At 63.8% G+C, this 10,431-nt stretch overlaps 1 protein-coding gene and 1 long non-coding RNA gene across 2 annotated transcripts; both read right to left on the reverse strand.

Moving 5' to 3' along the window:
* Window positions 1-1,116: 1,116 nt before the first annotated feature.
* LOC114070371 lies at window positions 1,117-2,704 on the reverse strand. Its single transcript, XR_003573917.1, has 3 exons — window positions 2,645-2,704; window positions 1,651-1,738; window positions 1,117-1,220 (listed from the first exon to the last, which is right to left on the reverse strand). It is a non-coding gene; the product is annotated as an uncharacterized LOC114070371 (long non-coding RNA).
* A 732-nt stretch (window positions 2,705-3,436) lies between these two features.
* On the reverse strand, window positions 3,437-10,377 carry LOC114070370 (glycogen phosphorylase, muscle form). The gene is made up of 17 exons (XM_027907729.1): window positions 10,276-10,377; window positions 9,943-10,074; window positions 9,453-9,564; window positions 8,886-8,968; window positions 8,303-8,446; window positions 8,128-8,220; window positions 7,628-7,774; window positions 7,005-7,168; window positions 6,459-6,573; window positions 6,263-6,364; window positions 5,876-6,023; window positions 5,353-5,411; window positions 4,952-5,093; window positions 4,512-4,719; window positions 4,183-4,317; window positions 3,923-3,989; window positions 3,437-3,595 (listed from the first exon to the last, which is right to left on the reverse strand). The coding sequence occupies exons 1-17, from the start codon at window positions 10,360-10,362 to the stop codon at window positions 3,452-3,454; spliced, it is 2,082 nt and encodes a 693-aa protein (XP_027763530.1). The 5' UTR covers window positions 10,363-10,377; the 3' UTR covers window positions 3,437-3,451.
* Between the last annotated feature and the right edge of the window lie 54 nt (window positions 10,378-10,431).

Genomic DNA, 10,431 nt, shown 5'->3' on the forward strand with positions numbered 1-10,431 from the left:
CCCCCATCCCCGTCACCCCAAGTCCCAATGCCGCCCATCGCCCCCTGTGTCCCCCCCACGTACAGGTTACCGAGGCCAAGGGAGGTCTTGGAGTCCCCCCCCAGCTCCGCCTCCAGTTCCCGCAGCCGCCCCAAGACCTGGGGGTCCCCGGAGAGCTCCCGCGGGAATGCCCGGATCCAGTACCTGGGGGAGGGGAAGGAGAGGGCTCAGGGAAACCCCAAAAATCTGGGGGGTCCCTAACGAGATTATGGGGTCCTCAGAGAGGGTTTGTGGCAGTCCCTGGGAGACTGTGGGGTTCCCAAAGGGGGTCTGTGGGGTCCCTGAGGGGGACATGGGGTCCCCAGATGGGTGTTTTACAGTTTCTGGGGGAGGTTGGGGGTCTGGGGGGGGATTTAGGGTCTCTGGAGGGGGCCTGAAGGTCCCCAGGGGAGGTTCCAGGTTCCCCAGAGGTGTCTGGAGGGTCCAAGAAGAGAGTTTTGGGGGTTCCTGAGAGGGTTTGGGAGTCCCAATACGGTTTGGGTGTTCCCAGAGGGGCCTTTGGGGTCCCAGGGGGTTTGGAGGGGCCCAGAGGGGTTTTTTGGGTCACTCACCGGACCAAGTGGCCGATCTTGAGGCGCAGAGAGGGACCCTCGGCCGAGTCCCCTGCCTCCTGCACCGTGGAGGGGTCAAGGAGTCTGTGCAGGGATTTGGGAGTTCCCAGAGGGGTCCTGAGGGGCTTGGGGGGGTCGGGAGGGGGTCCCTGGGGGGCTTGGGACATCCTGGGGAATCAGGAATATTTGGGGGGCTGTCGGGGGTCCCCAGGGATTCAGGGCCCTCCAAGGGGTCAAAGAAAGGCATCTCAGGAGTGTCCCGTGGGGTCTCCAAGAATAAATCAGCAGCTTCCCGTCCACCTCGGCCTGGGGCGGGTACCAGGGGTGGTGTTTTGGGGGGGATCCTGTGAAGTTTGGGGGTCTTGGAGAATTTGGGGTGCCCTTGGGGTGGGGTTGGGGTCCCGGGATGGTTCCGAAGGGTTCAGGGAGGTTTTGGGGGGTTCTCGGGGGTTTAGGGTGTCCCTGGGGCAGTTTGGGGGTCCTGGAAGGTTTCGGGGGGGGGGCTCTGGAGGGATCCCCAAGGATATAGGCTCAGCAGCTTCCCGGCCACCTCAGCCTGGGGGAGGTACCAGGGGTGCGTCGCCAGGAAGAGCCGGACGAGTTGGGGGTCCCGAACCTTCCCCTGCGCGTCTGGGGGGCAGAGGGGTCACCCCAAAACCACAGCAACACCCCAAAACCCCTCTGGGACCCCCAACCTCCCCAGAACCCCCCCCCAAACCCCTGAACTCTTCCCCCTAGAGCTCTCCAGACCTCAGGGACACCCCAAAGCCCAGAACCCTCCCAAACCAAACCCCTGGGACTCAGAAGGTGCACAGCCCCCCTCCCACCAAGCGCCTTCCAGAGCCCCCCCTCAAATCCCAGGGCCCTCCCAAATGCTGGGGCCCATCGAGCCCCAGGAAACCCCTAAACCTCAGGGGCCCCCAAATCCAGGGGGTTCCCAAACACTGGAACCCCCCAAGCCCTGGAATCCCCCCAGACCTCGGGGACTCCGCAAACCCCAGGGTCACCCCTGGACCCTCAGACCCCTCCCCAGACCCCCAATCCGGGGCCCCCCCCACACCAAAGGCATCGACGCAGCCCCGCAGCAGCTCATCCAGGGTGGGGGCTTGATCCAGGTCCAGGGAGCAGCTCATGGTGAGACCCAAAAACTGGGGGGATCGTGGAGGGGGGAAGAGTCAGCACCAGGGACCCACCAGGACCTCCCAAAGTGGAGCTGGGGGGGCCCGAGGGGTCTCCATGTCCTGAAGGGTCTCATTTTGGGGGTCCCTTGGGCACGAAGGGGCTGGTTTGGAGGGGCTGGGAGGGATCTTGGGGGGAGCCCTTAGGGGTCCCAGTTCCCCGAACCCCAGAAGTCCCGATTTGGAGGTCTCGGCAGGAGGTGTCTCTGGCTCTGGGGGTCTCGGTTTAGAAGTGCCAGACCCCCCCGCAGCCCCCTTGTCCCAGACAGGGTCTTGCACAAGCGTTTGCACAACCCTCGCGGGCGGGGGGTGGGGGTGGTCCAATTTCCCCTCCCGCTCTCCCCGAGTCGCCCCTGACACCCCAATTTCCCCCCTCCCGGGTCCTGCACTCACCGATAACGCGGCGTTTCCTGAGCCCCAGTTCCGGAGCGTCCCAGTACGGGGGTGGGACACACGACTGGAGGGGACTGGGAGGGACTGGGGGAAATGGGAGTGAGGGACACTGGGGGCACTGGCGACGGGAATGGGACCACTAAAATGGGAGTATCCCGGGGCACTGGGACAACTGAACCGGGGTTGCTGGGAGCACTGGGACAGGGGTACCCCCGGGTACTGGAATGAGGGTAACTGGGAGGAATGGGATGGGGGTGCTGGAAAAACTGGGAGCTGTGGGACAGGGCCAGTACTGGGAGCACTGAGCACACTGGGAACTGGAAGCACTGGTAGGGGGCTCTTGGGGGACACGCGGGGATCCTGCACTGCCCCGCTCCTCGCCCCACTCCCTCCCCGCGCCCGAGACCCTTCGGGACTCCCCGAGATCCCCCTAGATACCCCAGAGTTCCCTGGGACCCCCGAGACCTCCCAGCCCGGACCCACCTGCTCTGGTGGCCGCGGCCGTGGCGGGAGGACACGGGAGGGGCGGGCAGGGCGGAGCCGGGATCTGGGGGGGCTTGGGGTGGGTTCGGATGGGGTTTTGAGGTGCCCGGGATGGGTGGGGAGGGGGAAGTGGTTTGTGGTTAAACAGAAACGCCGTGCCAGGAGCGCCCCGGGAGGGGCGAGGAGGGTGGAGGCCCCAGAACCACCCCGGGAGGCCGGAGCCCCCCCAGATCCCTCCCATAAGAACCCCTTTAGACTCCCTAAATGTTGAGAGGGGAACCTAGATCCCGGGGGAGGAGACATCAAAAATCCGGAATTTCTGTAATTTCTTTATTGTCCTTAATTTAATTTTTAAATTATTTTCTTTAATTCTTTTAATTTCTTTAATTCCTTTCTTACCTTTGATTCCTTTATTTTCCTTATTTTTAGGGGAGGGACCCCCCTAGTTCACCCAGTGATGCCGCAGGGTCCTCCTCCCCCCAGCCCCCCCCAGTTCCCGAGGTGGAGGCAGAGGGGGGACCCTCCCTTAATAAATTAAAAATGACCAAATGAGCCCCAAACTGCCCCAAATGTCGGGAATCGCCCTGACCCCTCCAGTAAATTTGAGGGGGCAGGATTTAGGGAGGCCAAGGCACGTGGTGGGGTCCAGGGGGGTCCCAGGTGTCTGGAGCAGTTGGGGGGAGGGTTTGGGAGGCGATCTGGGGGGGCTGAAGGCACACGGTGGGGTCGGGGCAGTCCCTGGGTGCGGGGGTTCAGCACTGCCCGGGCGGAGGGCTCCGGGGGGGGGTCCCGGGCGGGGGGAATCCCCTACTCGTCGGGGGCGGGAATGCGCTGCCGGGAGGGTTCGCAGCCCCAGATCTCCCGCGCGTACTGAGCGATCGTCCGGTCGCTCGAGAACTTCCCGGAGGCCGCGATGTTCCGGATCACGGTCCGGGTCCATTCCCGCGGGTTCTGGGGGAGGGGCCGAGGGGGTCAGGGGGGGAGAGAACCCCAAAAGCACCCCCGGAACCCCCTTGGAGCTCCCCACCCCCGCCTGTGGCTCGCAGTCCCCTCCCGGACACCCCCGAGCCCCATGTCCACCCCTTCTGTTCCCATGGGATTTGGGAACCCCATCGTATCCCCTCCAGGGTTTTGGGAACCCCCTGAAACCCCCATCACTTCCCCATGTATTTGGGGTGGTCCTTTTGGGGGTGTCGCTTTGGGGGGCCCTTTTGTGGAGTCTCTTTTTTGAGGAGTCCCTTTTGGGGGGGGGGGTGTCACTTTTGGGGAGGTACCCACCTTGTAGAGGGCACTGACTTTCTCTTGGCACTTCACATACGCCTCGTAATCCGCGAACACCTTGAACCTGGGGGGGGATTTGGGGAGTCAGGGGGGGCCCAGGTGTCCGAGACCCCCCTAGTCGTGGGGGGTCTGACATCTGAGTCCACCCCCACCAACTCCCCCCAGATCCCCGGAAACCGGGTCCTCCCTGGCCTGGGGACCCCCCACCCAGGAGACCCCAACCCGCCGCCTCCCTCCGACAGCGCCCCCTGTGGGACCTGTCGTGGTTCATGAGCATGTTGACGATGTCGCGGAACAGGTCGGGTTGGCGGGGGCTGAAGAAGCCGGAGCTGAGCTGGTCCACGGCCTGGCGGAGCTCGGGCAGGCGGTCATAGAACTCCTGGGCGCGGTACCTGGGCACAGGTGGGCACAGGTGAGAGACGGGGTGGCACAGGTGAGATACTGGGGGGGGGTACGAGTGGGGCACGGGGGGGTTGAGGATCCCGTGTCACCGCGGGGGCACCCTGGGGTTCAATGGGAGCTGTGGGAGCTATGGGGGTTTCGTGGGATGCAGCGGGGGGCCCCCCCGATCCCTCAGGACCCCCACCCCTGTCTGTCGAGGGCCTCGACGTCAGGCACCCTCATGCCGAAGATGAAGAGGTTCTCCTCGCCCGCCTCCTCCGCCATCTCCACGTTGGCCCCGTCCATGGTGCCGATGGTCAGGGCCCCGTTGAGCATGAACTTCATGTTCCCGGTGCCCGAGGCCTCCGTGCCCGCCGTGGAGATCTGCTCTGACAGGTCGGCCGCCGGGATCACTGCGGGGCAGGACACGTGTTGGGTGTGGTTTTGGGGCAGGTGTTGGGGCTTGGGGGTGTTTTGGGGTGTGTGTCCCCCTTCTCAAGCAGGGACACCCAATGGTTCTCCAGTAACAGCCCCCACACTGAAGGGGGGATTTGGGTGTCGAGGGCGGGTTTGAGGGGCTTGGGGGTGTTTTTGGGGTTCACAGGGTGTTTTGGGGGTTCGCTGGGGGGTTTTGGAATTCCCCACCTTTCTCAGCCAGGGACACCCGGTAGTTCTCCAGGAACAGCACCCGCAGCCGATCTCCCACCGCCGGATCCTGGTTCACCACGTCCCCAATCGCCGTCACCAGCCGGATGATCATCTTGGCCATGTGGTACCCGGGGGCTGCCTGGGGTGGGAGTGGGAGGGTCAGGGGCACCCCAAAACTCGATGGGACCCCCAGAGACCCCCCCCAGCCCCCAGAGACCCCTCACATGCACCAGGACCCTCCCAAGCCCCCAGAGAGCCCCCCTGAAGCTCCCCAAATTCCCACAGGACCCCTCTGAGCACCCCCAGCCCCCCAACTGCCCCCAGGAGTCCCCAAAATCCCCCTGAACCCCCCTAGGCCCCTCCCAAAACCACTCAAACTCCCCAGGCTCTTCCCTCACCTTGCCCCCAATCATGATGGTTCGGGGCACGAAGGGTTTCCCGGGGTCCTTCTTGATCCCTGAAATGGGAGGGGATCCCAAAATGGGGGGGCCACAAATCAGGGAAGAGCCCCCAGATCGGGGAGGGAGTGGACACTGGGGCCCCCAGGCGGGTTCTCACTGTCCTTGGGGAGAGTCCCGCCCATTTTGGGTGGGGACTCATGACTGTAGGGGGTGATGTCGTGGTTGGCTGGGGGGTTCCAGGGGGCTGCCAGGGGCTGCCAGGGGCTGGGTCCCACTGGGTGGTTTTCGGGGGTCTCTGGGGGGTTGTCTCGGTGTGGGAGGGTCCCAGGGAGATTTGGGAGTGCCCAGGTGTCCCCAATAATGGTTGTAGAGGATGATGATGTGGAGGCATTTGGGGTCCCTGTTGGGGTGTCTGGGGTGTCCCAAGGGGCTGTCTCTGGGTGGGGAGTCCCACGGGGGTTCAGGGTGTTTGGGGGGCAGTACTGGCTAGGTTTGGGGGTCCCCGGGGGTCCCCACTCACGGTTGTAGAGGGTGATAATGTGGAGGCAGTTGAGCAGCTGCCTCTTGTACTCGTGGATCCGCTTCACCTGAACATCAAAGAGCGAGGCGGGGTTCACCCGCACTCCCGACATCTTCTCTAGGTAGGCTGCGAACTTCACCTTGTTCTCCTGCAGGGGGGGATGACTGAGGGGGTTGGGGGTGCCAGGACCCCACAGCCCCCACAGCCTGACACAGCTCCCCCAGGGCCAGTTCACCCACACCCCCTACACCTTCTCCAGGTACACCATGAACTTCATCTTGTTCTCCTGGAATGGGGAGGGGTTGCTGGGACCCTCATGGAACCCCCCAGCACCCCCTAAACCCATGGGGACCCCAAAATTTCCTCCAAGCCCCCATCCCCCCTTACCTGCTTGACTTTGGCCACGTCACGGATGAAACTCTCATCGTCCACGAAGTCCCGGAGCCGCTGGAGCTGGTCCAGGTCGGACACGAAATCCTCCCCAATGCGCTGGGAAAGGAGAGGACCCCCTGGTGAGCCCAGGTGAGGCCAGGTGAGCCTGGGTGGTCCCAAGTGGTCCCATGGAGCCCAGGTGAGCCCTCACCTGTGCGATGACCTCGGCCAGGCCGGGGTTGCACAGCACCAGCCAGCGCCTCGGGGTGATCCCATTTGTCTTGTTCTGGAACTTCTGGGGCTCCAGCTGGTAGAAATCCTTGAACCTGGGTGGAGGGCAGCGTGTGGGGTGGGGGGTCACAGCAGGGACCCCCAGGGATCCTCAGGGGGATCCAGAGAATCACAGAAACCCACAGGGACCCATAGGGAGATCCAGAGAGTCACAGGGCCCCCCAGGGACCCCCAGGGATGGGGACAGGGAGGAGGATGAACAAGGAACAACAACAGGAAAAGGCCAAGAGGCACAGCGAGATGGGAGGGTTGCACAGGGATGTGGGGGGCTGGGGGTGAGATGGGGGGACTGTGAGGGGCCGAGGGGGATTTAGGGGCTGGGGGTCTGTGCACAACGTCCTTGGGAACCTGGGAGTGGATGCAGGTAGCGGAGTTGATGGTGGGACAGTCAGAAGTGGGGGCTGTGAGGGGCAAGGGGGAAGTCAAGGGGCTGTGGGGGATTTTGGAGTGCCGGGGGGGCCCCTACACGCTGTCCTTGAGGATCTGGGAGTGGATGGCAGCAACGCCGTTGACAGCATGAGACCCCACGATGCACAGATGGGCCATGTTGATGCGTTTGACGGCACCTTCCTCCACCAGCGACATCCGGCGCAGGCGGTCGTGGTCCCCGGGGAACATGGCATAGACACGCTGGGTAAAAAAAGAGGGGCACAGGGCATTGGGAGGGGGCACCACGTCCCCCACTGCACCCACTGCCCTCACTACCCCCTCTGCCCAACCCAGAGACTCAACTGTTCCAGGGGAATGCGATGTAGACACAATGGGAGGGTGGGCACAGGGGGTTGGGACCCCCAACTGGTCCCATCTGCCCCAACTGGCCCCACTGTCCCCAGGTTCCCCCCACTGCTGCCCCAGGGACACCTCAGCTACCGAGGCACCCCCTTGCTCCCCACTGTCCCTCAACTGCCCCTCAAGTGTCTCCCAGGTGCTCCCCAAGGGCCCAGGGGTCTGGCCCCACCTGTGCCCCATCTACTCCACAAGAGCCCAGGGGTTTGAGGCCCCCTGGTTCCCCTTCAAGGGCCCAGGTGCCCCCAGACCCGAGTGCCCCCACCCCCTCACCCCCCAAGCCCCCCATTGCCCCCCACGCACGTCGAGGAAGCGCTGGTTGATCTCGTAGATGAGCTGCAGGTGCCGCGGCAGCAGCGACTCCAGGAGGTGGATCGGCCACCGCTCCAGGGCCTCGGGCAGCACCGTGTGGTTGGTGTAGGCACAGGTACGAACCGTGATGTTCCAGGCCTGGGGGGACCCACAGTGACTCACAGCCCCCCAAAACCTGCCCCATGGTTCCCCACGGCCCCTCAGCCACGGCCCCACTCCAGAGCCTCAGGCAGCACCATGCGGTTTGTGTAGATGAGAACTGTGACATCCTGGGCCTGGGGGGACATGGTGGGGGCACGGGGGGACCCACAGCCCCCCACAGCACCCCACAGCCCCCAGCGCACACCATCACCCTCCCACCTGGGGACACTCCTGGGGTCCCCCTGTCCCCCTTCCCTGGAGGAACACAGAGCCTGGAGCACCTGCAGCCTTCAGGGACCCCCCACCATGGGGTCCCAATGTCCCTCCCCATCGGTGCCCCTGTCCCCCACCTCATCCCAGCCCAGCCGCTCCTCATCCAGCAGGATCCGCATCAGCTCCGGGATGGCCAGGGACGGGTGGGTGTCGTTCAGCTGGATCGCGACCTGGGGGGCACAGGGGGGTCACAGGGGGCTCCAGGCGGGTTTGGGGGTGTCCCAGAGGTATCGGGGAAGGGTTGGGGTTCACCTTGTCGGGGAAGGTTTCGAAGGATGTTCTCACGGGGTCACGGCTCCCGAATTTGGCAGATTTGAAGCGCCGAATGATGTCGTGAAGTGTTGCCGCCACCACGAAGTATTCCTGCTTCAGTCTCAGCTCCTTCCCTTCGAAAAACTGAGATAACCCCCCATAGCCCCTCCGTGAGACCCTCATACTGCCCCCCAAATCCCTCCTGCTTCAACCTCAGCTCCTTGCCCTTGAAAAAACAGGGGTAGCCCCCCCATGAGACCCCTCATAGGGACCTCCAGGACCCCCAAAGGCCTTCTCCCCCAACCCCTTACATGATCATTGGGGTACAGTATGCAGGAAATGTTCTCCACTAGGTTTGGGGGTGCCCCAAATGCTGGTGTCCCAGCACTCCCCAGACCCCTCAGGACCCCCAAGGAACCCCCTAAATGCCCCCCCAGTCCCTCACATTGTCATTGGAGTACAGCACAGGGCAGATGTTCTCTGCCAGGTTTGGGGGTGTTCCCGGCCCCCCTGGGGATCCCAGGCCCCCCTCCAGCCCCCCAGGATCCCCCAGGCCCCCCCCAGCTGCCCCCCAGCCCCTCACGTTGTCGTTGGGGTACAGCACACGGGAGATGTTCTCTGCCAGGTTTCGGTCCAGCACGGCCTGGACGTACCCGCCGACATTGACTGGAGAGACAGGGCAGGTCGGGGAGGGGGCCCGAGGTTTGGGGGCCCCCGAGGGGTTTAGGAACAGGGGGGTTTGGTGGGGAGCAAGGTGGGATTTGACGGTACATCCCTGCCCTGGAGGGGACTTTTGGGGGTCTGGCGAACATTTCAGGATGCAGGGAGGGGGTCCCTGGGGGAGGTTGAAGGAGGGGAACTCCAGGGGGAGTTGGGGGGGCATCACTGCCCTAAGAGGGGCTTTTGGGGTACATAGAGGGGAAGAGAGAAGCAGGGAGGCTTGAGTGAGGCTTAGGGAGGGGGACAAGGGCGGTGGGGGACAATCAGGGTGTATTGGGGGTACATCAGTGCCCTGGAAGATTTTGGGAAGCATTTGGAGTGCAGGGAGACCCTCAGAGGTAGCCCTGGGGTCCTCGTGGGGGCCTGGGGGCAGTCAGTATGGGTGTTTGGGGTTCCAGGTGGTGGGCTTGGGCTGTTCTGGGGCACTCACAGTCCTTGAGGTTGAAGTCATTGGGAGCTCGGGCCGACCAGAGACGCAGAGTGTTCACTGTGTTGTTGCGGTACCCGGGCACGGGGGTGTCATAGGGCACGGCCAGCACCACCTGTGTGACAGACCAGTATGCCAGGGCCCCCCAAACACACACAACCCCCCCAAACACAGACAGACCCCCCAGAACACACACAGCCCCCCTGAAACAGGGTACTCCTCTGAGCTGCAGCACAGCACCATCCTGCCCCCCTGCCTGGCCTGTGCTCCCCCTCACACACACACCTGTACCACACCTGTACACACCTGTGATACCCCTGCATCGCACCTGTATTACAGCTGTGCATACCTGTGCCACACTTGTGTCACACGTGTCACACTTCTGCACACCTCTGCCCCTCACCTGCATGTACAGCCCCCTGACCCCATGCGGGCCATGCTCCCCTCCATTCACACACCTGTATCACACCTTTAGCACACCTGTGCCCCTCACCTGTGTGTCCAACCACCTGGCCCCGCCCGGGCCATGCTCCACCCTCCCGTAGAACCTCACTGGGATCGTGTACTCAGGACGTGCCTTCTCCCAGGGGTTCCCGTAGCGCAGCCAATCGTCGGCTTCCTCCACCTGAGGGGACACCAAAACCCCTGAGACCCCCAACCCCTCCCCCGGGACCTACCAGGGACCCCCAAACCCCTGGTCATTGGCCCCTCCTCCACCTGGGGGGACACCAAAACCCCTGAGACATGCACCTCAACAGCCTCCAGGAACTCACCAGGACGCTCAAAGCCCTGTAGCCTCCCCCAGTCCCCCACGGCCCCCCCGCACCTGCCACCCCCCCGCAATTCGCTGGTTGAAGATCCCGAACTCGTAGCGGATCCCGTATCCATAGGCAGCGAGTCCCAGGGTGGCCATGGAGTCCAGGAAACAGGCTGGGGGAGACAGGGGGTTCAGGAGTCATTGGGGGTCATTGGGGCAGTCAGC

Source organism: Empidonax traillii, unplaced genomic scaffold (genome assembly GCF_003031625.1).
Source record: "Empidonax traillii isolate 1590-97213 ecotype Southwest subspecies unplaced genomic scaffold, ASM303162v1 scaffold1531:size105035, whole genome shotgun sequence".
Lineage (NCBI taxonomy): Eukaryota > Metazoa > Chordata > Aves > Passeriformes > Tyrannidae > Empidonax > Empidonax traillii.